The sequence below is a fragment of the Candidozyma pseudohaemuli genome (assembly GCF_003013735.1).
Source record: "Candidozyma pseudohaemuli strain B12108 chromosome Unknown scaffold00001, whole genome shotgun sequence".
Taxonomy (NCBI): domain Eukaryota; kingdom Fungi; phylum Ascomycota; class Pichiomycetes; order Serinales; family Metschnikowiaceae; genus Candidozyma; species Candidozyma pseudohaemuli.
The window spans coordinates 2,758,940-2,785,408 of NW_020194435.1; the positions used below are offsets into that span (position 1 = coordinate 2,758,940).

At 45.9% G+C, this 26,469-nt stretch overlaps 16 protein-coding genes and 1 non-coding gene across 17 annotated transcripts; 9 read left to right on the plus strand and 8 right to left on the minus strand.

Annotated features, from left to right (window-relative positions):
• Nucleotides 1-381: 381 nt before the first annotated feature.
• Nucleotides 382-1,113, plus strand: C7M61_001242 (uncharacterized protein; the record flags this gene model as incomplete). The annotated part of the gene is made up of 1 exon (XM_024856657.1): nt 382-1,113. One exon carries the CDS (start codon nt 382-384, stop codon nt 1,111-1,113), a length of 732 nt encoding a protein of 243 aa, XP_024716256.1.
• Nucleotides 1,114-1,511: 398 nt separating this feature from the next.
• Nucleotides 1,512-2,726, plus strand: C7M61_001243 (cystathionine beta-lyase; the record flags this gene model as incomplete). The annotated part of the gene is made up of 1 exon (XM_024856658.1): nt 1,512-2,726. The coding sequence occupies one exon, from the start codon at nt 1,512-1,514 to the stop codon at nt 2,724-2,726; it is 1,215 nt and encodes a 404-aa protein (XP_024716257.1).
• A 484-nt stretch (nt 2,727-3,210) lies between these two features.
• RFA1 (replication factor A subunit protein) lies at nt 3,211-5,073 on the plus strand (the record flags this gene model as incomplete). Its single annotated transcript, XM_024856659.1, has 1 exon — nt 3,211-5,073. One exon carries the CDS (start codon nt 3,211-3,213, stop codon nt 5,071-5,073), a length of 1,863 nt encoding a protein of 620 aa, XP_024716258.1.
• An 84-nt stretch (nt 5,074-5,157) lies between these two features.
• PDR6 (Pdr6p) lies at nt 5,158-8,261 on the minus strand (the record flags this gene model as incomplete). The annotated part of the gene is made up of 2 exons (XM_024856660.1): nt 5,158-8,187; nt 8,232-8,261. 2 exons carry the CDS (start codon nt 8,259-8,261, stop codon nt 5,158-5,160), a joined length of 3,060 nt encoding a protein of 1,019 aa, XP_024716259.1.
• Nucleotides 8,262-9,631: 1,370 nt separating this feature from the next.
• On the plus strand, nt 9,632-11,737 carry C7M61_001246 (aminopeptidase P; the record flags this gene model as incomplete). Its single annotated transcript, XM_024856661.1, has 1 exon — nt 9,632-11,737. The coding sequence occupies one exon, from the start codon at nt 9,632-9,634 to the stop codon at nt 11,735-11,737; it is 2,106 nt and encodes a 701-aa protein (XP_024716260.1).
• Nucleotides 11,738-12,083: 346 nt separating this feature from the next.
• Nucleotides 12,084-12,950, plus strand: ISA1 (Fe-binding Fe/S cluster assembly protein; the record flags this gene model as incomplete). Its single annotated transcript, XM_024856662.1, has 1 exon — nt 12,084-12,950. One exon carries the CDS (start codon nt 12,084-12,086, stop codon nt 12,948-12,950), a length of 867 nt encoding a protein of 288 aa, XP_024716261.1.
• A 165-nt stretch (nt 12,951-13,115) lies between these two features.
• Nucleotides 13,116-14,006, plus strand: SOD6 (Sod6p; the record flags this gene model as incomplete). Its single annotated transcript, XM_024856663.1, has 1 exon — nt 13,116-14,006. One exon carries the CDS (start codon nt 13,116-13,118, stop codon nt 14,004-14,006), a length of 891 nt encoding a protein of 296 aa, XP_024716262.1.
• Nucleotides 14,007-14,048: 42 nt separating this feature from the next.
• On the minus strand, nt 14,049-14,486 carry C7M61_001249 (uncharacterized protein; the record flags this gene model as incomplete). Its single annotated transcript, XM_024856664.1, has 1 exon — nt 14,049-14,486. One exon carries the CDS (start codon nt 14,484-14,486, stop codon nt 14,049-14,051), a length of 438 nt encoding a protein of 145 aa, XP_024716263.1.
• Nucleotides 14,487-14,566: 80 nt separating this feature from the next.
• Nucleotides 14,567-15,208, minus strand: C7M61_001250 (uncharacterized protein; the record flags this gene model as incomplete). The annotated part of the gene is made up of 1 exon (XM_024856665.1): nt 14,567-15,208. One exon carries the CDS (start codon nt 15,206-15,208, stop codon nt 14,567-14,569), a length of 642 nt encoding a protein of 213 aa, XP_024716264.1.
• Nucleotides 15,209-15,419: 211 nt separating this feature from the next.
• Nucleotides 15,420-17,221, plus strand: MOB1 (Mob1p; the record flags this gene model as incomplete). Its single annotated transcript, XM_024856666.1, has 3 exons — nt 15,420-15,533; nt 15,576-16,126; nt 16,438-17,221. The coding sequence occupies 3 exons, from the start codon at nt 15,420-15,422 to the stop codon at nt 17,219-17,221; spliced, it is 1,449 nt and encodes a 482-aa protein (XP_024716265.1).
• A 24-nt stretch (nt 17,222-17,245) lies between these two features.
• On the minus strand, nt 17,246-18,629 carry C7M61_001252 (RNA exonuclease; the record flags this gene model as incomplete). The annotated part of the gene is made up of 2 exons (XM_024856667.1): nt 17,246-17,324; nt 17,383-18,629. 2 exons carry the CDS (start codon nt 18,627-18,629, stop codon nt 17,246-17,248), a joined length of 1,326 nt encoding a protein of 441 aa, XP_024716266.1.
• A 263-nt stretch (nt 18,630-18,892) lies between these two features.
• On the plus strand, nt 18,893-20,407 carry SEC20 (Sec20p; the record flags this gene model as incomplete). The annotated part of the gene is made up of 1 exon (XM_024856668.1): nt 18,893-20,407. The coding sequence occupies one exon, from the start codon at nt 18,893-18,895 to the stop codon at nt 20,405-20,407; it is 1,515 nt and encodes a 504-aa protein (XP_024716267.1).
• Nucleotides 20,408-20,432: 25 nt separating this feature from the next.
• C7M61_001254 (uncharacterized protein) lies at nt 20,433-21,470 on the minus strand (the record flags this gene model as incomplete). The annotated part of the gene is made up of 1 exon (XM_024856669.1): nt 20,433-21,470. The coding sequence occupies one exon, from the start codon at nt 21,468-21,470 to the stop codon at nt 20,433-20,435; it is 1,038 nt and encodes a 345-aa protein (XP_024716268.1).
• Nucleotides 21,471-21,751: 281 nt separating this feature from the next.
• NAB3 (Nab3p) lies at nt 21,752-23,872 on the plus strand (the record flags this gene model as incomplete). The annotated part of the gene is made up of 1 exon (XM_024856670.1): nt 21,752-23,872. The coding sequence occupies one exon, from the start codon at nt 21,752-21,754 to the stop codon at nt 23,870-23,872; it is 2,121 nt and encodes a 706-aa protein (XP_024716269.1).
• Nucleotides 23,873-23,926: 54 nt separating this feature from the next.
• CDC37 (Cdc37p) lies at nt 23,927-25,432 on the minus strand (the record flags this gene model as incomplete). Its single annotated transcript, XM_024856671.1, has 1 exon — nt 23,927-25,432. The coding sequence occupies one exon, from the start codon at nt 25,430-25,432 to the stop codon at nt 23,927-23,929; it is 1,506 nt and encodes a 501-aa protein (XP_024716270.1).
• Nucleotides 25,433-25,568: 136 nt separating this feature from the next.
• C7M61_001257 (uncharacterized protein) lies at nt 25,569-25,934 on the minus strand (the record flags this gene model as incomplete). The annotated part of the gene is made up of 1 exon (XM_024856672.1): nt 25,569-25,934. The coding sequence occupies one exon, from the start codon at nt 25,932-25,934 to the stop codon at nt 25,569-25,571; it is 366 nt and encodes a 121-aa protein (XP_024716271.1).
• Nucleotides 25,935-26,325: 391 nt separating this feature from the next.
• On the minus strand, nt 26,326-26,398 carry C7M61_001258. Its single transcript has one exon. It is a non-coding gene; the product is annotated as a tRNA-Lys (tRNA).
• Nucleotides 26,399-26,469: the final 71 nt, after the last annotated feature.

Consider the following 26,469-nt stretch of genomic DNA (forward strand, 5'->3'; position numbering starts at 1 on the left):
TGAGGTAGTCACCGCATCTCTCTACGAGCACTACAATGCTGACTGCGACTCCATTAAAAATGAAACGTAAATCAACTAGTATCAATGAAAGAAGATTGAGCTTAAAGAAGCCATCACTCATTGCTTTTCGACGAAAAAACCCCGATTTCAGATTTATTATAGGGGGACCGGACTTCTTGAACGCTAGAGGCCGAAATCTGGTGCACGGGTTCGCATTACGGCCAATGGGACTCGGGCATTTCCACGTTACGCTCACTGTACAGTGCTCCATACTTTGAGACTAAAAAAATATAACCTCCCACCTTCAGGCTAGACGTCCAACTTTACACATCGACCGCTGGTCCCTTTTGCATCCTTAATATTACATATATTCCCAGCATCATGTTCCGTCAATTGGCCAGAAGAGCCGTGGCTCCTAATGCCAGAGTGGCTCCTCTTATGAGATCATCCCTCAGAAACTCCAGTATAATCTCTGTCCACAGAGACATTAAAGAAGACAACCCAAACATTCCTTTCGAGTTCAACTCTGAAAACAGAAAGAGAGCCGATGAAATCATTGCCAAATACCCACCTCAGTACAAGAAGGGTGCTGTGATGCCCTTGTTGGACTTGGGTCAGAGACAGTTGGGTTTCACCTCCATCTCTGTCATGAACTACGTCGCTAAGATGTTGGACATGCCTCCTATGAGAGTGTACGAAGTTGCCACTTTCTACACCATGTACATGAGACACCCTATGGGTAAGCACAACATTCAGGTTTGCACCACCACTCCATGTCAGTTGTGTGGCTCTGACGACATCATGAAGGCCATTAAGGACTACCTCAAAATCAAGCCTGGTCAGACCACCCCAGACAAGATGTTCACCTTCCAGGAGGTTGAATGTTTGGGTGCCTGTGTGAATGCTCCTATGATGGCTGTTGACGATGACTACCACGAGGACTTGACCGCAGAGAAGACCGTGGCTATCTTGAAGACTTTGCAAGAGGGCAAGCCTTTAGAGAAGGCCGGTCCCGTTTCTGGAAGACTCTCTTGTGAGCCTCTCAGTGGTAGAAAGGTGTTGAACAGCGCCGAGCCCAACGACGTGCGCAAGTTCACCAGAGCCGACTTGTAGGCTCACAACGTCATCATTTGTATATTATCTCGCATATATTGAAACAATAGGTCAGGCCAGTTGTTTGTAGTTTCGTGATGGAATCGTCAACTCTGACATCACTGTCACGGGATATAAGTCACGTGAAAGCACCTTAGATTTCGAAATGTCGCTGGAGATCATTTGCAAGACATGGTATCAAAATCTTGGATAAGTTTATGAAATGATTCAGAGCTAAACTATCCACAACGGCAGCTCGTTCATCTTTGGGACTCCTTGAGGACGATATCTGAGCTTATCGTTTTGAAACCCCAGATTGTGCTCTGCACATAGGCTATCTGTCCCGTGAGTAGTTGCAATCCGCAGATGACTCCTAAGCTGCACAAACTCGTTAGTGAAAAATACCACTTTCTTTACGTATGACTAAAACAAAACCATACAACATCGAGACTGAGTTGGTCATCAACAAGTCCTCGGACCAGTACAATGCCAGTGTGCCTCCGCTATACCAGCTGGCCACATTCAAACAGGAGTCGCTTTCCAACATGGGAGAGTACGACTATACTAGATCCGGCAACCCCACCAGAACACATTTACAAAACCACATGGCTAAGATCATGAAAGCACATCAGACGTTCGCTGTGACGTCGGGAATGGGATGTCTTGATGTGATTTTGCGTTTGCTCCAGCCTGGTGACGAGGTGATAGCGGGCGACGACTTGTACGGTGGAACTCATAGATTGTTGACTTATTTGAACAACAAAGGAGATCTCAAGGTTCACCATCACGACACTACGAATACAGAGTTGATCAAACTGAAGATCACTCCTGCTATCAAGATGATTTTCTTGGAATCGCCAACAAACCCCTTAATTAAGGTTTGTGACGTGAAGGCCATCACAGACCATGCTCATGCGGTCAACCCCGACTGTATTGTTGTATTCGACAACACCATGATGACTCCTATCTTGATGACGCCGTTGGACTTGGGGGTTGATATCCAGTATGAGTCTGCCACAAAGTACTTGAACGGCCATCACGATATCATGGCTGGAATCATTGGCACGAGAGACCCTAAGTTGGCTGAGCGTGTCTATTTCGTGATCAACTCCACCGGGTGTGGATTGAGTCCTTTTGATTCATGGTTGTTGAGCAGAGGCTTGCGTACATTGGCTGTTAGAGTCGAGAGACAACAGAAGAACTGTGTCAAGATCGCAGAATTCTTACAGAATGCTGGTTTCAAAGTCAGATACGCTGGCTTACCCAGCCATCCACAGTATAAATTGCATCAGAGCCAATGCAAAGGCGCCGGCGCAGTGTTGAGTTTTGAAACGGGCTCCATCAAGATGTCCGAGAAAATTGTCGAATCCACAGATATCTTTGGTATCGCCGTCTCTTTTGGCTGTGTGAACTCCTTAATCTCCATGCCATGCAAGATGTCACATGCCTCTATTGATTCCAAGACCAGAGAAGAGAGAGAATTCCCCGAGGACTTGATCAGACTATGCATTGGTATCGAGAACATTGACGACTTGATTTACGATTTGACCAGGGCGCTTTTGAAGAGCGGTGCTGTCAAGGTCAATGAGAAGGACGAACTTTACAATGCAGTTGCTGTGCAGCCAAAATTATAAGCCCTCCAGGCAGGTCATTCTGGTTTAGAGTAGATATTCAAGCTGCTTTTTTTGAGTGATAGAAGGTATATATTCATCAAAGCCACGTGCTTTCGGAAGTTCAGCGTAGGATAATGAGTACCACGGCACTTCAGCATCTCATTTGCATGGGACTGTGGGGTATGTGCATCAAAAGTCTAAATAGAGCCTTTAATTATAGGGTTACTACTCTTCTTAGACAGTAAACAGTGAACGAGGTCTGCAGACAGCTCCTATGGGGTCCTAAGTTTGAGTAAAAGCTGCACTCCAAAAGATGCTCAGCATAAACACTAACAAGCTCTGAAAGACAGTATAACCGATTCTGTTTTTAGAATCTCATAATCTCGGTTTTCAGTCGTTTTCTCGGAATCAAAGACTGGATGTGTTGCTACCGACCTGCACACGCGTGTCACACCAACAACGCGCCATAAGGAATCGCGTAAATCCAACCATCAACTACTCATCAATGTCTGAGACTTACGGAGTACAGCCCGGCTCGTTGAAAGAGGCTCTTAGCAGTTCAACTTGCCACTTGTGGGAAGGAAAAGGTCTTCGTCTTCAAGTGACCAATTCGAAAGTGATTAATGAACAGTCCGCCACCGAGAGGAGATACAGGTGTGTTATTAGTGATGGCAAATACTCGATCCAAGGATTGATCGACGCGAGATGTAACGCGTACTTGGAGGCTAACGGGTTTGCCAGGTATTCTATCATCACAGTTAAGCAGTACACTGTTGCCAGAACCTTGAAGAGAATCGTGCTCATCTCCGATCTTCTGGTGGATGTGCCAAGGACCGAGAGGATCTCGTCCGATTTGACTTCTCTTGACACTTACTTCGACCAACACCCAGATGAGGACACTGCCACGAGCGTTACTGGAAACCAAGGCAACCTGCTGAGCAACAGCCCTCAACCCCAGCCCCCTCAGCAACAGCAGCAGCAGCAGCAGCAGCAGCCTCAGAAGCCTAACCAGCAGACGCGTGGCCGTGGTCCTGAGAGACCCGTCAACCCTATTGAGTCTTTGTCTCCCTACCAAAACAACTGGACCATCAAAGGTAGAATCTCGTACAAGGGTGAGATCAGAACGTGGTCCAACAGTAGAGGTGAAGGTAAGTTGTTCAACGTGAACTTCTTGGACGAGTCCGATGAAATCAGAGCGACCGCTTTCAACGATATGGCCGACAAATTTTACAATTTACTTGAGGAAGGAAAGGTTTACTACGTTACCAAAGCGCGTATCCAACAAGCCAAGCCAAAGTTTTCCCACCTCAGCCATCCTTACGAATTGTCGTTGGACAAAGACACGGAGATCACAGAGTGCTTTGACACTTCTGACGTCCCCAAAATCAACTTCAACTTCACCAAATTGAATGACATTCAGAATTCGGAAAAGGACGCTATCCTTGACGTCGTGGGTGTGATTAAGAACGTGAACGATGTATTCCAAATTACTGCCAAGTCCACGGGTAAGCCATTCAACAGAAGAAACATCACTCTTGTCGATGACTCTAATTTTGCCATCGATGTCGGCTTGTGGAACGCTACAGCGGTAGACTTCTCCATTCCCGCAGGCTCAGTCGTGGCTATCAAGGGAGTTAAGGTTCAAGATTTCGGTGGAAGATCTTTGAGTTTAACTCAAGCTGGAAGTATCATGGGCAACCCTGATATCCCAGAGGCGTATCAGTTGAAAGGCTGGTATGACAACAAGGGAGTTAATGAAAACTTTCAAAGTATGAAGACGGAATCCGCTGGTGCAGACCCATTAGCCAACAGGAAGACTATTCAGGAGGCTGAACAAGCCGAGTTGGGTACCGGTGAGAAGCCAGACTATTTCTCTATCAAGGGAACTATCAACTACTTCAAGACAGACAACTTTTGCTATCCCGCATGCAATAATGAAGTCAATGTCTCGTCTAGAGGCCCTACACCTTGCAACCGTAAGGTCATCCAAGAAAGTGATGGCTCTTGGAGATGCGAGAGATGTAATCTTACGTACGCTGAGCCTCACTACAGGTACATCTTGAACTGCTCCCTCATGGATCACACTGGTCAAATTTGGGCGACTCTCTTTGATAACGAAGCAAAGACTTTATTCCAAGTGAGCGCTAATGAGTTATTGCAGATGAAGGAGTTGGAGAACAGTGATGTCCATGATTTCTCCAAATTGATTTACTCGATCACGATGAAGGAGTTCAACTTCAGGTTGAGAGCCAAACAGGAGAGCTTCAATGGTAACATGAGAGTGAGATATAACGTGGTGCAAATTAATGAGATTGACTTCAATGCTGAGGGTCTTCACTTAGCCAAACAATTGGAGTCAGTTCTTTAAGGTGGGGATGATTTTCGGATTTTCGAACTAATATGTATATTGTTTTGATGCACTAATGTAGGCAAGTCGAGTCGACTTGCGATGCTAATAGGTTTGCGTGTTATATTCTACGAAACCATTGACTAAAAGCCAAAAATTCTTGAGCACGTCATTTGCGGCACGTCTTCCCCGTGTCACCACAAGACGATGAACAAACATTTCTAGGTCTTTTTCTTTCACTCTGGATCCTGCTGTTGTATCTGGAGATGCAAGGGCGTCAATGAGCCACTGTTTGATATGGACCGTGAATTTGCCAATGATGGCTCTGAATATCATGTAATAATTTTCGAGAGATGAACGAGGTGCCTTTAAAAACGCTTTAAGAAGATGTTGAGTCAAGGCTGGTCCAAGTTGATGTTGGAGAAAAATCTCGTTCATTCTCGTGTGGTCACCTTCAGTACCTCTCTTCAATGACGTGAAATTAGTCCAAAACTTCAGAATTGATTTGACAATGAATGTCTCATTTGCATCTAACCCGTCGAGCGCAAAGTGAAGGATTATGTTGATGAAGGCATCTGTATGAATGATCAATGCCGGTTTGCATTCTATGATTTTAGATGCTAAATCAATGGCGCTTTTGATCATGTCTGGGTCGGTCTTAAGGAAGTCTAGTCTTTCCGTGAGGAGCCTGCTAACTAACTCCTGGACTATCTCGGGCTGAAGCTCTCGATAGTTTAGCTTCACAAGGGACTCAACGAGTGCAAAGACATAAGGAATAGCGTTTGGAATGCTGAGAACATTGTTGATGCTGATTGCATAGTCAGCAACTGTCGTGTCGTCAAAAGTTAGCGGTCCATTCAACATCTCCCCTAGCCCAGCCTTGAACACTTGGGTAGACTTCTCTATTACGATTGTTTTTTGACGAAGTGGTGGATAATTCATGCTAAGCTCTTGGACAATGAGGAGAACCATTTGCTTCGTTTGAAGTGGGTCAGCCATCCAAAACTCCTTATACCGAGCTTTTTCTTCCTCTGACATGTCATCTATTGTCTCGTCAGGTAGCCCGCTACCTTTTGCAATATTGACAATACATGCAATAAGTGACACAAGGTATTCCTCTTGCTCTTCGTTCAAATCATCTTTCGCGATGTCAATCATTGAGTGAGCGGCATCTGCGATGGTTGATATAAGCCCGTTGATCAATCTAGCGTGTTCTTTAAGGTCCTTGATGCTTCGGGCAATGACACTAAAAGCATTGAACATCCTCAGTCTCACTAAGCTATCGATATCGGAATTTTTGAGCATTTCCAACACAACTGGTTCAAGGCTTGGGAGAAAGTCGAGCAATCTTTGACTACACTGTTCACAAAGGTTGGTGACAGTCTTTGAAGCGAGGAAAGCAAGAGGCTTTCCCCCATTCATAATGATGGGGATAAGGAAATTGAAAGCCTCTCCCAAATATTCAAAACCTTCATCGCTGGAAAAGAAAAATTCGTTGGAGTTGAGAAATTGCAAGAAGGTAGACGTGTAAACGACACTTAAGTCAAAGGAGGTTGGAAGTTGCTGAAAAGAACGAGCAATTCCATTGCTGAAGATAGCCCGGGAATATGGTATGAGCTCTCGAGTCTGTGACTCGTAGTAAGAAGAGTCATCGTTGATCTTGTAAAGAAGAAAGAGCGTTGACTCAATTTCGCCAAGTTGTGATTCATTGGGGTTCGAGATTGCATTCTCCGCCACGAAAATTGCTAGGTCGCCATAGAATGGATTCTTCAAAAGGTTATAAACGATCAAGAAGAAGTCCGCGACGTTGCTGCGATAGCTCAAGAAATCGGACTTCATGGACTGATACGCTGAATACTCTGGTATTCTGATCTTGGTCCAATAGATCTTGGCTATCTGGTCAAATATTCTGCGCTTTTCGTTATTGAAAGCTTCTGCAAACCCTGGCTCGCTGTTGCTCTCAAGTAAAACTTCGACTAAATCTTCCAGATCGACATAGACGTTGGCAAATTCCTCCCAGAAAATAAGCATTTGTTCGGAGATTGTTTCGTCAATAAAAGGAACCCCTTCGATGGCTGTTAGTCTGTAAAGAATGGAAAGAACGTTTTGAGATTGAGGCTGTAGAATCGACTTCGATAACCTTATCAGGTTTAGCTGAGCAATAACAATCGCGAGGAAGACGTACGAATTCACTTCTTCCTCGAACTCATCTCGATGCTCTGTGAACACAACTCGGTTCAAAAAGTTAGAGCCCCATTCCCCGTCGTCGAAGAGTCGGCGATACAAAACCAGTTTGCTTTCAGTAGAGAGAAGTGCTGCGTTACTCTCTAGTATCTCTGCGAATACTGCCATACACTCTTTACTGAGCTGCAAGCTGTTCTCGTTATTCACATCACAGTCACCCTCTATATGGAAGAGTAAATAGTCTGTGATTGGGGCCACATCATCTGCAGAGAAGCGTAGCTCGCCACCAATGTTTGGTATGTAGATCATCCATGAAGCTAGTGTCTTTGACATCTCTAAGTCAACCTCATAAGACAAATTGCCCTGTGAGTATAGGTGAGTGACATAATTGACGCACGTTATCAACAAGGGATAAATCTCGATCTTGACAGCAGGGTGTACTGCCAGTTTATAGTCGTTGAGCCTGGTAGCATCCTCTATTAGGATGGCAAAGAACGAAAGCAATAGAATGAATTTCTCCGCCGGAAGGCTGGAGATGCAAGATGCAAATGATAATGTGTCGTGGAATTGGTTGCCTGATACCGCATCAAGTAATGTTGAAACTGGATTTCGGCTGGAAGGGTGGCGGATGAAGATTTGCGCTAAATCAGACATGAGCTTTCGTAGCACAAGAAGATTTGAACCAATTGCTGATATATCTTGGGCAAAGTTTTGAAGATGCGTGCCGAGGGATTGTATGAGTCCATTGAGCTGACTTTCTGACGGCTCGTCAAGGTATTGTATGACTACCGCATAGGTCAATGCGCCGAAATAGCGGGAGTTTAGGTTGGGCAGCTGGAGAAGATGATCTGCCAACGCCTGGCCGTGTTCTGATCTCTGTAGGTCCCTCAAGCTCTTCAGTAGACCGGAGACTTGCTCCTGATTATTGGTAGAGTAGAGAGCCTCTATTTGCTGAAAGTTAGTATAGCATTAGGTTTTGTTTTCTTGTGACATACCCGTTCAGCATCCTGAAAGAGCTGATCCATTGTAGCGACTTTGATAGATGATCTGACACATTAAGTAACTGCGAAATCGATGCGCACTACAGTGTGGTGCCTCGAGGCAATGGATATGAATAGAAAAGATCTGGAATGGAAAAAGAGTATTTATAAAAAAATGCTGCTTTTCCTTTGATTGGAATAGATTTTGCTGTTGCGGTACAGCTGGAAGATCAGTTTGTGTGCCCAGAATCAACCACTATTGACATGTAGAGAGGTTGCAAAGAAGCGTCAGAAGACTGTTGGTGTGTTTCAAGGAAGGGAGGCCTAATTGACTTAAAGAATGTGAATAGTTAGTAAAAGCCGTCTTTAACATTTGTGAAGTTTTCATATTTTTCCACTGCTTTCAAGTATCTTTACAAGTACGGTGCGAGATTTGCAACCATCTACAAAAGCTGCACTATAGTGTGAACTTCAGAGTACCTTCAAAATTTCGAAAAACAACATTGACCAATCATTCTCTCCAAAAAACCTTCGAGGATGCACTCTTGGACCTCTAGCTGACCAGAACCCCTTCGACAATCAGCCACTCTCATTCTCTCCTTGTTCCACATCGGTTCAAGTTTTCCAGTTACTCGTCACACAGAGCCGTATCAAAAAACCAACAAAGCTTTAAATCTCCCTATTAGAAGCTCGCTTAAGAAAACCCCCCTCAAAGTCACCTGGAGTCCAAAACTACAACGGAGTTCCTTGCTTGACGCAACCAATGCAGGGAGGGACACACAAAACGAGCACATTACCAGCGTCAACCAGCATGACATGTAGTCATTCGGAGTCACGCCGATGATGAACAGAGTCGATTTTCCACCAACTCAAAACCGTAAAAAATAAAACAAACAGAACAATAGACTTTCCTTTGCCGAAGAAAATTTTTCTTGTACTTCCCACCAACCCGTTCACCTGGACGGCTGCGTTCAGCGATCTTTTAGATTGTGTCAAAGGCGCGCTGCAGTTCAGAAGATGCTGGATAAGAAAAGGTCCACTTAGCATCTCAGGTCATTCAAGGCGTCTTAAACCTTATACCAAATGTCGGACCAGAATCCGTAACGCTCACGTCTAAACGATCGTCGGGTGACATAATTAGCCTCTGCCCATATCACCGCAGCCTTCCCCACTTTGGTCAAGACCACCAGCACCCATCACCTCAGGCGCCAATTTACTAATTATTTTCTTCAAATGCGTAATCTCTCCCATCATCATGTGTGATTTAATAAAAATTTGTTACCCCGGAGGCTGACGCTTGCCTGTACGGCTCGCTTGCTGCCAGGCGCTTACATAAGCAGCCTTCCGCTCGCTCACATTCCTTCCTAGATAGTCAGGCAACATTTTCTACCATCTACTCTTTTCCATTAACCAACATGTCTGTGGCCCAGAGAAGAGTGTCCCGTGCCGAGTGTGCCAACTGCACATGCTCGCCGGGCTTGTTGTCAAGAAACAGAAGACTGTCGACTTTTGCTAAGAGAATCTCCATCAAGAGATTCAACTCCCAGCTGGGTTCCCCTAAGGGCTCCCGCAAGGGCTCCGTTTATACCATTGACGCTGCTTCCTTGTGTGTTCCAGAGGTCAAGGAGGTCAACACCTCATTGCGTTTGGAGAAGCTCAGGAAGTTGATGACCGAGAACGACTTGGGTGTCTATGTCGTGCCTTCTGAGGACCAGCACCAGTCTGAGTACGTGGCCCCTGTTGACCAAAAGCGTGCCTTCATTTCGGGATTTTCCGGAAGTGCTGGTGTTGCTGTGGTGACTAGGGATGTCAACAGTTTTGGTGAAATCCCTGAAGGTTCGGCCGCCTTGGCCACCGATGGCAGGTACTTCACCCAGGCCGTCAACGAGTTGGACTTCAACTGGACCTTGTTGAGACAGGGCCAAAAGGATGTGCCATCTTGGGAATTGTGGGCTGTTCAGCAGGCAGTCCAGCTTTCCGTGGACTCTGGCAAACTTGTCAAGATCGGTGTTGACCCAAAGTTGATAAGCTTCCTGTCCTTCGATAAGATCACCAAGACCATCGACGAGGAGGCCAAAAAGACAAAAGGATCCAATGTTGAGCTCGTCCCCGTGAAGAAGAACTTGATCGATGCTATCTGGCCGGACTTCGAGGAGGTCCCACAGGTGCCTGAGAACATCATCAAGGTTCTCGACCAAAAATACGCTGGAGAGGACGTCAAGTCCAAGGTTGCCAAGGTCATTGAGGCCGTGAAGGAAAGTTCCTGTGATGGAATTGTTATCAGTGCGTTGGATGAGATCGCCTGGCTCTTGAACTTGAGAGGCAGCGATATCCAGTATAACCCCGTCTTTTACAGTTACGTGATTATTGATGCCGATGACAAGAATGTGACCCTTTATTCTAACAACAAAAAGTTTGACACCCCCGTTAGCCTGCATTTGGAAAAGAACAATATCAAGCTCAGACCGTATGAAGCGTTCTGGGACGACCTTTCAGCATTGTCCAAGAAGTTCAAGGAATCGAAGAAACAATTTTTGCTTAACGACAGCTCTGCGTCCTGGGAAATTGTTCGTACTCTAGATTGTGAGCATGTATCCGTATCACCTACACCCGTTGAAGACCTCAAAGCCGTGAAGAATCAAACTGAATTGGAGGGAGCCAAAAAGGCTCACTTGAAGGATGGCCGAGCCTTGTGCAAATTTTTCGCTTGGCTCGAGGAGGAAGTTTCAAATAAGGTCGAACTAATCAATGAAATCGAGGCGGACAAGAAGTTGTTTGAATTCAGATCTCAGGAAGAGAACTTCATTGGACTTTCGTTTGACACTATCAGTGCATCCGGTGCAAATGGCGCTATTATCCACTACAAGCCTTCGAAAGAGTCTTGTGCCATAATTGACCCATCGAAGATTTACCTTAATGACTCCGGTGCCCAGTACTTGGATGGCACCACGGACACGACAAGATGCGTTCATTTCGGCAACCCGACACAGGAGGAGATTGATAACTACACCTTAGTTTTGAAGGGTAACATTGGATTGGGTAGCTTGAAGTTCCCCGAAAAGACGCCGATCAACGATACTGTTGCAAGACAATATTTGTGGAAGAACGGCAAGGACTTTGGTCACGGAACCTCTCATGGTATTGGTGCCTATTTGAATGTTCACGAGGGCCCAATTGGACTTGGTCCAAGAGCTAATCCAAAAAACCTTTTAAAACCTGGTCATTTGATCTCCAATGAGCCTGGATACTATGAAGAGGGCGAATATGGCATTCGTATCGAGAATGTGATGTTTGTAAAGCCAAGCGGATTGGAGTACAATGGCAAGAAGTTCAATGAGTTCGAAACTGTCACGAGAGTGCCATTCTGTCGTCGTTTGATCAACCAAAACTTGTTGACCAAGGACGAGAAGAAATGGATTAACGACTACCATGCTACTGTGTGGAAGGAATTGAGCGATAGTTTCATCAAGAACACCATTGAATGGGCCTGGTTGAAGAGAGAAACCGCTCCATTGAAATAATCAAGCGACATTTAGCTAGTTTCGATTTACCAAATCCACATGTCTCGGACTTACCTGTAGTGTGTAATGCCCTGCGTGAGCGTTCCCCACGATTACATTAAGTATGACCGGACCCGAGGAACGGAATCCGCAGTCGGAGTCAAAATTAAGCCAATGAGGTGCGAAGAAATATGGATTATCCAAAATGTCGTCCTGCATGAAAGAATTGCTCTGACCTTTATGCTCAGACATAGACTAAGCAAATATTACTCAGTTTTTTTCTGTCTTAAATACTAGTCTGTTTATCCAGCATTTACACATATTTATCATTGCACAACCCTAGACACACTAGCTAAACATTGCAAACATGTTAAGGAATTGTGCTACACAGAGATCAAGCATTTTCGTTAGGTATGCCTCCCACGGTGGCTACAAGAGATGGATGCAAACGGTACCAAGTTCGGTCAAGAGACTGCCAGTGGCAAACTTTGGCTCATTGAACTACCAGCTCAATCAAGAGATGGCCCCTGTACAGCAGCAAACGCTGCCTAGAGGAGGCTCTCGCTGGTCGAAGCATTCCCTTTCATTCCCTACCCCTAAACCACAAGAACAAAAGACACAGCAACAACCTGAACAGCATGAATCAATCACTATTGCATCGCCACCACAGCCAGTGGCTAGAAAGTCGAGAACCTCGAGGTTCAGAAACGCTGCCAAGTCATCTAGAGAGACCAAGGAGGCTTCCACGAAGCATGAAGAAATTACCAACAAGGAGGTTAAGGAAACGCCGGCAACCTCAAATAACACCACTGCACAAACCGTTTCGACGGAAGAGAAGCCTTCTGTTACATCTGCACCACTTCCTAAGGTCAGTGAAGAGAAGAAGGCCAGAAGACAGTTGCGTCCTAGAAAGGCATTGATCACATTATCCCCAGGTGCCGTGAGTCACCTTAGAGCATTGATAGATCAACCCGAGCCACAGCTCATCCGCATTGGTGTGAGAAACAGAGGTTGTTCGGGCTTGACGTACCATTTGGAGTACGTTACGAAACCAGGCAAGTTCGACGAGTTGGTGGAGCAGGATGGCGTCAAGGTCTTGATTGATTCAAAGGCCCTTTTCTCCATTGTTGGTTCCGAGATGGACTGGATTGACGACAAGCTCTCGTCCAGATTCATCTTCAAGAACCCCAACTCGAAGGGTACCTGCGGTTGCGGCGAATCATTTATGGTTTAAAATCACTTAGCATTTAATGGGATATAGCATCGGATAATAGCATACACTAACGTTCATCTACATGTAGAGATTGGGGGTCCGCCTTGTGTTGTCCCGCGAACTATAAAAGGTGAGGGTGGGTCCTTTTGCAGCCAACACCTACCAACCACTCTTCTTCTTTCAAGTATGAGATTCACCAACAACGTAGCCCAAAGCTTGCTTATCTCTGGTTTCTTGGGAGGCGCCTTCGCCGGCGTCGCCCCCAAGGTTTCCTCTAACCCCAAGGATGTCATTGCCGTTGCTGAGTTCCCTCAGTTTGGTTGTGGCGAGATGGAAGGATATGTGCTGTTTGAGAGTCCCAACGGTGGCAAGGTCGACGTCCATGTCGACGTGACCAAGTTGCCTTCTGACGGCGGGCCTTTCTACTACCATATCCACGAGTTCCCGGTTCCTGATGACGGGGATTGTGAAGGAGTTGGCAAAGAGTTCAACCCATACCACGCCTCTCCTGATTGTGACGCCCAGCATGGCGACGCTTATTGTAAGATTGGTGACTTGTCGGGCAAGCATGGCGCCATCAAGGCTACGTGCTTCCAGACCGACTACTGCGATCCATATCTCTCTTTGGACGGGTACTCGAAGGCCAACATCATTGGCAAGTCAATTGTGTTCCACTACTCGGACATGACCAAGATTGCCTGTGCTAACATCGAGTACGGAACCGAGGAGCAGATGGAACGTCTCCAGAGTCCATCTGGATCAGACAGCGACGATGACGTCGACACTGTCTTTGACAAACGGGACGTAAACAGTGGTCATGTTCCCACCACCACTTTCGTTGCCCCTGAAAGCACTGCCACTGGTTCTGCCACCTCAGGGTCCAATGCCGAGGGTGTCAGCTCAACCAACGGTTTTGCGACCAAGGTTGTGAACTCAACTACCACCACCACCACCACCGGGAACAGATCCAACGTGACCAACTTTGGCCACGAGTCTGCCTGCGAGGAGGGCGCCGCCAGCAGCGTCAAGGCTGCCTTTGGCACCGTGTTTGGTGTCTTGGCCACTCTTCTCTTTTGAAGTCCTGGTAGTCTACTAGTATATTCATGATATGGTTTGGCACTATGTAATTTTACGGCACTCAAAGTAGGTGGCGTCGATCTCATTGGGCAATGAGCAGAAGTACTCGAGACGTTGCATCTGTTTGAAGAGCTGGATCAGGTTGTACATCAACCGCAAGCACGTCTTCTCGCCACGCTCATCGTTGGTGCAGATGATAGACTCATTGGCGTATTTCTCCCCATCAATGATAAACATTCTCTTGGGGTGGTTAGCAACAAACTTATCGACGGCAGCATTGCTTTCGTCAATGGTCTGTGCCTTGGCAAACTTGACATCAGGCTGGGTCTGCGAGGTAGCAATCTGGTTCAAGGTGTTCTCAATGTCCAGCTCCTCGGGCAGAACGGAAAGCGGCTGATGGGAGCGCTGTTGCAATTGGCCACCGGGAACAGGTGCCGGTGCCTGGCTATCTTTTTTACCGCCAAACGAAAGCCATGCCATTTTTCGATAGTAGTACAGGGAGGTGAGACCTCTCACATATTGACACCAGGGATGTGCAGGCTGGGGGGCGTTCAACACCCTTAGAGACAAAGACCGAGTGACTCATTTAGAGCCATGACGGTTCTTTCGTAATCTGCGTATCCGATATCAACAACTTCTCTCGTACGATTGAGCTCTTTGGCTCGACTGGCGTCAATGGTACCCAGGCATAGTTCCTTCTCTCTTTCGCACGCCTTATCGTACCAGGTATATTCGGAGTCATGGAGAAGTTTTGGTGATGCTCCTTCTTCCATTTTGAGGATAGTCTCGATAATGCTGGTTTCTAGATGTGGCTTATTGGCAGCTTTCACGTCATCGTATGTCATCACCGGAGGAGGTTCGTCAGTCACATTGCAAGTAGCATTAAAGACAAACGTGTATGTGGCAGCAATTCTTCTAATAAGATCTTCATGTGAAAGAGATTCGCTTAAACCTAGCACTTTATTCCTCCTTAGGTTAAAATCACCCCTAGAAAAGCGTCTCCTAAGCAGCTGAACATACTGCTGCTCTTGATATGGCTTATCTAAGACAAGGTGCCGTAGACGGAAGAAATGCTTGTATGTCGCGAGAAGGGCCGTTCTTTTCGGAAATTTGACAAGTTCATTCACAGACGGTAGGCTGGAAATTCTATGCTTGACCGTTAGAAGTGGGCCAGTGGATGCAATGTGGAAAGAAGTCCTCATGAGTGTTCGCACGATGAGATGTGTAGAAACGTGAGAAGACAATCGGAGTGGCTTCTAAGAAAGGCAGGCAAATTTCAATTGTTTACTTTATCAAATCATGAGAATCTGCAAAGCCTTCAGAAAATAAGGAAAACTAAAGTCTACTATTCAACAGCTCGGGGTACTTCACCACCATACTGGCTGCGAAACGCGTTTATACCACTACTTCTTCATGTCAAAACAGATCTGTCTACAAGAGTTCGACGACACATTCACATTGTCTTACTCCGTGAAAACCAAGGGATCCGAGAAACCAGAATTCTTCATTCCCGTATCTCACATGCTAGTATGACCGACCTTCTATTCTCTGTGTTCCCACTAACCCAAGTTCACGCTTGACATCATCATCAACGGTCATAAGCTTGATAGCTCTAACCACTGCGTGGAAAGGATCCTGGCAGCGTTGTTGAACTCATCGTTTTGGAAAAGTATTTTCTTCGACATTGATACCCTGGCTACGAGCAATAGCTCGGTATCTCTCTTCCTCAAATGCAACCTTTTCAGTGACATCTTGGGCGATTTCAAGCATGCCAACAACGTAGCAAGCATCGAATGCCTTCATCTTGTCTACAGATACGACACGCCTTGCCCGCTGGTGTATTACAGTTGTTTGTTCAACAATCTTCAGTATTCACTCACGTCATTGATGCTCCACTTGGAAGCTGAGTACCCGTTTGTCTTCTCATTCTACGGGAAACATCTTTTCGAAATAAACTATCAATCTTTACTACGCATCTTTACCGAGCTAAGTACGCCACTTCAAGGGCCCGGGGAACCGGATCGGGCGGAGATGCTACAATTGGTACTTGAGAAGCTCCAGTTCTTCATACACACAAAGTACAACACAGTGGAGTTGATGAAAGAATGTGCCCAGAGCTCGTATCGCTTACAGCAATGCCGCAATTCTATCAAGCGGCCGCGAGAACCAGAAGATAAGCGGTTACTCCGTAATTTCGCCTTGGTGTACAGGGTTCTTCAGGATCCGATCCAGAAAAGCGAGTGAAGCATGGGAAGTAATTTCGCACCAAATCGGGTGCTGATGTAAACACTGGAGGCATTGCCTGGATTGCGATCTACACTCCTCCTGGGGATTGCAAACCAAACACAATCGTCCTACAGCACAATTTTGACAGGCCCGTCATGTCGTCGTTTTTTTCAAACTTTAATGCCCATTCCATAAAATCAACCAGAGGCTTCAAGCTCAAGCCGGGATCTCCAATCTCTAGCCCCCAGCCTGTCGGTAACTCTGCTCTTCCCACCACTCCAAAGGGAAACTTCTACGACAAGCCCACCTTGCAGTTCGACCAGAATGATAACAACAACCCATATCAAACGATGAACGTCTCGTCTGGATTGTCGTCTCAGCCAGTCACATCACACAAGGATATCAGGTCATATGCGGAGCAGACCTTGGGTTCCGATAACGCCTTGATCCAAGCAGTCAAACTCCCTCAGGATGAGGATGTCAACGAGTGGTTAGCAGTTCATGTGGTTGACTTCTACAACCAGATCAATATGCTTTACGGTACGATCACGGAGTTCTGCTCTCCCAAGACATGCCCACGTATGATTGCAACAGAGGAGTACGAATACTTGTGGCAGGAGACGAATTCTGGAAGCAGCAGCAACGTGCCTCCTAAGAAGCCGATCTCTTTACCAGCTTGCGACTACGTCGAGAATCTCATGAATTGGATTCAGAACTTCTTTGATAATGACAACATCTTTCCATCCAAGATCGGTGCACCCTTCCCACAACAATTCCCTAATTTGGTGAAGACGATATTCAAGAGGCTTTTGAGAATCTACGCTCATATCTACTGCCATCATTTCCACGAAATCTCTGAGTTGGGATTACAGAGTCACTTGAACACGAGTTTGAAGCACTACGTTCTCTTCAGCAAGGAATTTGACTTGATTAGCAGAAGAGACTACGGTCCCCTCGAGGACTTGATCAACACCATGTTGAAGTCGTGATGCAATTCGCTACTTATCGTAATTCTAATTGCGCCATGAGGCAAAGGTGGTCAGACGGGTACTGACCGTCTCTGGGTTGGCCAGATGGCTCTGGGCCCATTTCCTCAGGTGTCGGTAAGCGAAGAAGGGATAGGAGCCTGATGTTCTGGTTCTGTTCTAACTGTTGCACCGAGTCGACTTCACCATTTGCATTGTCGCCATTCCAGTCCGTGGCAACAAAAATATAGTCTAGCAATCCACGCCATGTGTGCGCCCAGTTGGAGAACAGCGGTTCATATCTGTCGCTTGGAATAGCGTTTTCAGGATGCACTTGGCGATACGCCACAGAGTATAGAGAAATAAACCTCATGTCGATGTTGTTATGCAAAGACTCCATATGTTGTATCTTTTCTAGAATGGCCGGAGTGAAATTGAATGATGATGGAACAGGGGTATCTTCCTCATCGTTATCCTGGTCATCATCTTCGTCTTCTGCAGCATCCGAATCGTTCCATTTATGAGACGCCGCCTTTCCCAACACTATTTTTGGTCTTTCTGTATATGTGATTGGTTTTGAAGTGATGGAAAGATATGGCGAGTCATATGGCTGAGCATTGAAGTCACCAGCAAAGAAACGGTAGAAGCTATCTTTTGGGTATAGAAGATGCATCATTTTTGAGAACTCCTTGACATGATGGAGTACAAGGTATGTCTGCCTCGTTCGTTCGAATGTTCCAAAAGGATGCCAAAATAGATGTGTGGTACCGATTATAATACCATCTTTTGTTATGCCAGAGTTTTTGTTCTTAACGTCTTCATTGAGTTTGAGGTACACCAACAAACCAATGTTTTGTGTTCTTGTAGAGGCGGGGACGCCGGGTGTTTCCGTTGCATCATAGTCAATGAAATATTGATGCTCAAAGTGGAACATGGAATGCTTGTAGAGGATGGCCACACCATGTCTCTTCACACCTGACCGGTGGTACCTTGAAGAGTAGCCCATACGTTCGAACTCCTTCTTCCAGTGACTGTTGTATTGATCAAAGTCCAATTCTTGTAGACATACAATATCTGCGTCGTAATGCTCAATCTCTGAGCCCAATCTCTGAGATCTGTTGGCCCATTTCAACGCAGAGCCGCTGGTTGGAAACAACTTTCTTCTGATAAGGGCTTGGGCCAAAATATTGTAGGTTAGCACCTTAATAGTAAGACCATCTCCAGACGCCTTTTGGCCTGGGACGTCTAACATTGGTCTTTTGATGAATTGTAAATGCTCAGGTACTGGTTTAGCATCTGGATCGATGCCTTGCTTGATGAGCTCATCTCTCTTCTGCTGTTTCTTCAATTCACGCTCCCTTCTCTTCTCGGCTATGTACTCTGGCGTGATAGTTGACGGGTCCTTTGCACCGGGTTTACGTTTCAGTTCCATTTGGAAGAAAGGTGAGTGTCAGTATGTACTTTTCCAGTGCCTTACTGCGAAAACGAGCCATGCAACAGTTTACTTCCAACTCGTGGATAATTCGTCTTTTTTTTGAAAGTATCAAAAATAGCAAATTTAAAGACACATTGACTCTTTTTTCCATTAACTTAGGTCAATTGGAGTGCCAATTGCTACCTCTACTTCGGCAGCACAGATCACGTAGTGTACGCAGCACCTCAGAACTACCGCTAGATCTATACTCCAAAGCATACATGCTGAACCTAGACTTCCGGCCCCAGCTAACTGAACTTTCTCGTCTCAGAAACGAAGTTTTTGAAAACATCGAGGATATCAAGAATATAGAAGATGATGGATTCGATTCTATAGAGACAAAGAGAAATACACTCACCAAACGTGCTCACTACTCGATCAACCAGATGAACGATCTCTTGAGTGTACTTGAGATTTTGATATCACAGCAAGCTCCAAGAAAAGCAGATCAGGATCTTCTTTGGGAGCAATTTGCCCTACACAAGCTGACAGTTCGCAATCTCAAGGAGAGACTAAGAGACAGCCAAACTACAGCATATGAGGAAGAAAGCAAGCGAGTTCACGGTCAGATTATAGACGAGTACGTCAAGAAATGGAGCGACCAGAATGAAGATCTGAGAGAACAGTTGTTTGCTGGAAGATCAATGGCTCAAGAAGAGACTGGCGAAAAGCCAATTGAGGAGCAAGTGCTCACACAAAACAAGAATATCACCAATTCCTTGAAATTGACCAAGCAACTAATGACAATGTCTGTGATGCAAACAGAGCTTAATACCGAAACACTCGAGCAACAGACCAGAGATCTTCACAAGGTGAACGACAAGCTTGTCGATCTAGACTCGTTGTTGAACAAGTCGAGGCAGATTGTCAAGTTTATCGAGAAGCAGGATAAACGAGACAAGAGACGCATATATTTTAGCATTGGTTTCCTTCTTCTATGTCTCGCATGGGTCATTTGGCATAGAATCTTGAAATTGCCCGTCAAAATGTTGACTTGGTCCCTCCTAAAGGTGCTTGGTGTCGTGTCATGGTTCACGACGAAGAAAGAGCTTACAGACCCCATTAGTTCATATCCCACGCTAACTCATGAGCAGGAGGTTTATTCTCTGCCATTGGATTCCTCCGTTTTATCAAGTGAAACTCCTACTCTTATCGAGGATGTGATTGATGCCACTTCCTCAGAGATCATTGAGGATTTTGTTCCAGAAGAACCCATAGTCGAGAGCCTGTTACCGGACGAAGAGGCCGCAAGTGAAAGCATCGAGAATGTTGAATCGCCCTCCATCGATGTAGAGATCGGGACTACGACGATTTCGACCGAGGAAATTGCGCCATACATCGAGACGGAGAGCATAGAAGATCCCAACATGGATGGAACTACTGAAGTTGTTGAGCCAATTGATAGCAATGAGGAGAAAGAATCCGATCAGGCCCAGACTGACGAATTCGACGAGCTGTACAACGAAGCACAAGGGAAGATTGGTTCTTCTGCTGAAAATGAGCCAGAAATTGAAGAGGATATCCAGAAAGAGGGTCAAACGGAACCCGAAAGCGTTCAATCCATCGCGTCCGTTGACGTTCAGCCCGAGGAAGTCATTGAGGAAGAACCAATAACCGTCGATGAACCCTCCAGAGAGAAGCCCTTGAGCTCACTTATAAGCGAGGCTCTAGATGAAGATCTGGAAACTCCTACATTCCACGAATGGACTCCGCCTGATGCACACGATGAACTTTGATCTTGTTATCTTACACAAACTACATTCATGGATTCTTGACCTTGACAGAAGCACCGTCCTTCTCAGATGATTCAAGAGCGGCGGCAACAATTGCCAAATGGTGGAAAGCTTTTCTTGGTGGCACTTTGACGAGTGCCTTATCCTTCTTCTCCACGGCCTCAGCGAAGTTCTCGAACTCCTTCTCGATAGCATCAACTTCATCGATCTCAATGGTGGTCTTATCAGAAGCCTGCTGAGAGCTTGGACCAGTCTGGTATGTGATGGTTGGCTTCTTCAAAGCTGGGGAGAAGTCGTAGAAGATAGAACCGTTGGTACCATAAATAGTGAAGCTGGTGGACTTGTCAGTAGCACCAAAAGCAGATCCATAAGTAAAGTTACCAATTGCACCAGACTTCAATTTGAAGGTAGAGAACAAAATGTCATCGGCGCCGCTCTCTTTTCTGATCTGCTTGGTGTGACCACTGACGGTATCAATCTCACCCAAGACTTCAGTGAGCAATGCCAATTGGTGAACACCACCATCACTCAAAAAGCCACCGATATGCTCAGGATTCTGTCTCCAGCTAGTAGCCAAGTACTTGTTATCCTCGTTCCAGGCACCAGTCGACTTGTAGATGAAGGAAACCACATCACCAATCTTAGGGAGGATCTCGTGGAGCTTGTCAATGGCAGTCAAAAACGACCATTGCTCCAAGATACCAATTGGAAGATCACTAGACTCAGCAATCTTCACAATCTCCTTGGCCTGGTCCAAGTTGGCTGCAATGGGCTTCTCAAAGACAATGGGCTTGTTGAACTTCACGGCCTTCTGGACCAAGTCCAAGTTCGACTGGACAGGCAACAAACCATCCACAAAGTCCACCTCCTTGTTATCCAAGAGGTCCTCGACGTTTTGGTAAACATCCTTCTTGTCAATGCCCGCCTTCTCAGCAAAAGTGTGGGCCTTGGACTCTGTTCTGTTGAAAGCTGCGTATGGCTTCAAGTTGGAAATTCCCTTGATCACCGGCAAGTGTCTGTCTGTGGCAAAGATGCCAGTTCCTACTATACCAACGTTAAGAGGCATTGTGCAATTGAGGGGAAAAAAAAAGTGGTTTACTTTAGAAGCCTTACGGGGGGAGGTACTCCGACCTTAGTACTACGCCACGGTTGCGGATGCGGCGTGCAGCGTGGGGGATCCAGGTACCAAAAGTCTGCGGGCGCATTACTCAGTTTGGGATCGGTCTACGAAGTTTATTTTTACGACAATTCTAATTTGGAGATTTTACATATTGAGTGACGATGGTGGAGGGGGTGGCCTGCTAGTAGATCTATAGTGCGAACTCTAATGTAGTACCACACCTTCTCATGAATGTCACTCCAGTAGAGCTACAGCGAAGAGAGTCTAGAGACGAGGCTGGAAGCTCAGATGTTGATGGCTACGACCCCGAGATGCCTATAGCGAAAAGCCCTGAAGCTGAAGAGGCTGGTGAGCCTAATGACTTGGATGCTGGAAACACAGATTCCAAGACACCAGTTTCTAATGAAGAGGCACCAAAAGATGAGTCAGACGACGAATACGACCCCGAAAGCATGGATCCGTCACCAGAGCCAGATAATGGTGACGTGGAAAGTACAGCTTCAGTGAATGAAGACGACGACTACGACCCGGAGAATGGGTTAGCTTCTCCAGAAGTGAAGGAGACTGAAAAGCCTGTGCCTTCGTTACCTTCGAAACCTAATGTGGCTCCTGCTTCAAGCTCTGATGAACCACCAACCCTGCTTAAGGAAGCATACGATGCTATCATGCAAAGTGACCTCGTGAAAAGACCAGAGTTCAAGCAGTTGAGCCAAGAGCAGCAGATGGCCCTAATCGAACAACAGCTCAGGGAGAAGGGGATACATTTACCACAGCTTGACACTGCCCTGGATATGAACTACGACCAGGTATACTCGTTCAACAAGCCGTTTGACAGCAGGAACCCAATACCGTTGGTGCCAAAGAATAAGTTCTGCAGAAGACCTAACATTACGGTGCCTATGTCGACTGAAGAGTCTGATGAGTTTACCAAGTATCTTGCGGAGGAAGCAAAGTACCAAGATAGGAGATCGCTTGACGAGTTCCCGGAGAGATCCAGACTCTTTATCGGTAACTTATCAACAAATACTATCTCCAAAGAGGATTTGTTCAGGATTTGCAATAAGTACGGCGAGGTCGTCAGCATTACCTTAAAAGGTGGCTACGGATTTGTTCAGTTCAAAACCGCTGAGCAGTGCGCTGATTGCATCAAAGGCGAAACAGATGTACCTCTTCATGGAAGACTTATGCGACTTGACGCTTCCACTAATTCGAAGAAGTCTTCTCATGAAAACGTTCAATTTCGTGAGAGAAGCGCAGAAAACTCCTCAGACACAGTCACCAGCGAAAACAGTGGCCCTGATTGCCAAATATTCGTCACTGCTGATAGCTCCCCAGAGATCGTTAAGGCTACAACTAAGGCGTTTGAAGATGCTGGGTTTGTTCTCAAGATTGACGATATTGGCGAGCAAGACTTATCTGAGGTTATTCCAGACGCTGCCTATTCTGGCGTTCTTGCTGCATGTATCATCAAGGGTGAGAATGTCGATTTGCAGACTTTTGTGGAAACTGAAGATGGAGGTATCAAGTTTGATGAGTATGTCGACCTAGCTCCACTGGTAGCTGTCAATGTTGTCAAAGAAATGGAACCATCTCATAACTCAAGACCCACATCTGCAAAACGCTCTCGCGATGAAAGTCTGTACGATCTGGACAGACATTCACACAACAACCGCAATAGTCGTCATGACACTCAGCCAAGGAAGCAGAGAAAGAAGGATCGGCCAAGAGACCGCCAAGGGAACAATCAGCCTAATATCCCAAACGTGCCGGCATATCAGAATCCTCTGCATTTCACTCCTAATAACTCATCTCCCTATGGGCTTCCAGCTCCTCCATTCCAGAATATTCCCCAAAATGCATATCCTGGGTATCTGCAAAGCCAGTATCCAGGCACTCCTCTGAACAACCAGTTCCAAAATTCAAATCAGCCTAATTTGCCAGACCCTAATGTTTTGCAAATCCTCCAAAATGTTGACCCAAACACTCTTCAACAAGTTATAGCCCTTCTTCAACTGCAGCAGCAAGCACCGGCTAACCAGCATCCGAACATGATGTATCAGCCACAAGTTCAAGGAGGTTATCCTGGTGGATATGGACAACCAACCCATCCACCACCTCCTCCAATGGTTCAGCAGCCGAGTCAGTTGAACAACCTTCTCTCACAACTTCAAACCCCTCAACAGCCTTATCTGAATCAGGGGTATCAACAGCAGCTGCATCAGCAACAGCATCAACAGCCTAACTACCTGCCCAACTACCCGCAACAAGCTCAACAGCAGCAGCCTCCACAGCAGCCCGGACAGTCGTCCACGTTGATGGATATGCTCGCTAGATTGAGCAAGCAGTAGTTACTCTACACTAATATACTACCTCATGACCACATTGCATTATTAACCTGAAAGCTAATCGACCGAATCAGCAGTACTGGTAGGGATGTCTTGCTGATCGGTATTATGTTCCTGACGAGCTTTTAAATCCTCAAACTCCTGCTCGTTCTCCAAGTAGCCACTCAAGCCAATGACATTACATTCGTTGATTATCTCCAACGCATTCTCAGCATCCTCAACTTTCATGGCAGCAAAGACCTTGTTCACCTCGTCAAGCTCACCAGTCTTGATGGCTTCTTGCATTTCTTTCGAAAGCTTCGTGGTGAAAATTTCATGTTCTTGCGATCCTTCTTCCGGAGTATGGACGGTCAACTGTGTACTGTCATCAAGAGATCTGAGTTGGATCACCTCGCTTCCTTCCTCTTGATCCTCACCTTGACCTTGGCGTTCCTCTTGTATGATCTTGCATCTTGTCTGAATGTGCTTCACGGTTCTGTCAACATCGTCATTGAAAGCTGCAGCAACGGGAGTAGACTTGTTCATGAGGTTGGAGAAGAACAATTGAACGCTTTGACGAACGCGGGCCAAATCTTGACCTCCGCCTGCCAACTGGCCAATGTACTGCAAGATGAGAGATTGATACACCACTTGCTTTGTCAAATTTTCCTTTCCCTCAAGCTGATGATCAAAAGCAGTCATTATAAGGGCATCCTTCTGGTTCTCATTACAGATCTTGGGGTTTTGAAGCAAGAAGTCTCTGCCTTTATCTTGTTGATGGTAAGGAATCTGGGCGAAGGCAGCGGTTTCAGGGAGAACATGAAGTTGATCATATTCGTCCTGTTCTTGGGAGCTGGTAGTTTCAGTTTTGGCCAGTTGCAGGGTGGGGCTGTTGAGAGTCTCAATTGATGTTTCAGTAGTCAGTGCCGTTGACGGAGCAGCCTTTGCCTTTGCCTCCGCATCCTCCTTATTCTTGTTGATGAACGAACTGTCAAAACCTGTGTGATAGTCATCACTGCTGATGAGGTTTGCTTTCTCCTGAAGCAAAGAGTCGAGTTTGATAGTTTGCTTCAGCAAGATGTCGTCGATTTTGGCTCTGTGTTCTTTAAGGTGTTGGGTCAACTTCTGACCATCCTCGGTGACCTCAGGATGATCTTCCTTCACTTGAGTGAAGAGATCCTCGACCATTTCGTTGTAAGGAGGCATGGATTCCACCTCCTCCTTGGAAAACTCCAAATCACGCAAACCTTTACGGAGATCATCCTTCTCGCTCTTGATCTTCTCGTAATTGAACCTTTCTGTAGGGTCGTACTCAGCATCGATTGCACTCTTAACCTTGCTCTCATCAAGAAGATCTAAAGGCTGGAGCTCCTCCATCAAAAAGTCAAGCCTAGCGTTCAACTTTGCGTACATGGTCAACTGGACCAAGATCGACTTGATCTCGATGTTTCTCTGTTGGCGCTTCTCGTGGATGTCACGCTGCTTCCACTTTATGAAAGAGCGTTTATCAACATTTGGGTGGACCTCCACATCCGAGTCGTCAGAAAGCTCGATTTTATCCCACTTTGAGTAATCAATTGGCATCTTGGTGTAGTACGTTCCAGCAGTGGTTCGTGAGGAAGCTTACAGATGCAGGTTCGAGAAACTTCCACTGGCTGCAAAAAGACACTACAGTGATCAGAAATACATTTGATTTTGTATTATTTTAAGCAAGTACTATTTAAGCAGTGCCATTAGGTCTCAAACCACAGAAGAAAGCATATCCGTAACCAGTGGTCTGGAATGTGATGGTGGTACCCTTGGGGAAGTAGAAAACGTCACCAGGAGCAACAGACACCTTGTTTCCGGTCTCATCGGCAATTGTGTACTCGCCCTCAACTTCCAAAATGATCTTCATCTCGTCATAATCGTAGTAGTATTCCAATGGCTTACCTGCCTCCTGTTTGTAGAAACCGCATGATATCTGCTTATCAGAAGGAGCTTCGGAGGTGAAGATGTCACCCAAGAAAGAGTTGTTACCTGGAGATGGGATCTGAGGAGGCTTGACCTCTTTACCCTTGGCAGCTGGAGTGTATTTGAAAGGCATCTTCTTTTTATTGTTTTCTGATATCGACTAATTGTAGAGAAACAGTATCGAATTTATACATTTTGCAACCATAAGCCTCTGGATCCGTTTGCCTAAAAGGGTGCGACTTTGCAGAGGGTTTCCGTGCAAGGGCTATCTTCCCACCACAAAGCGTATCTTCATGCCTTATTGAGAGATCAAAGTTTTTAATGGCTTTTAACGGAAATAGCGTCCGCTTGATTGAGTAGACGGATTTCTAGTGCGACGGAAATTGGTAATTAATTGATTTGACTGGTGCATTGAGGGCTAGACTTTCCACATTGGTCAAGCAAAAATATTTCCAAGCGCTTTCACATCGAAATACACTTTGTACTATTCCCTGAATTGGTTTAATATAAAAAAAGATAAACTAAGCCCGACGCGGGGGTCGAACCCGCAACCTTGAGATTAAAAGTCTCACGCTCTAGCCATTGAGCTAGCCGGGCATTTCAGCTGAAATGTGCGCACCTAATAGCTATAAAGAACAAATAGAAAATGGGACTGCATACAAAGATAT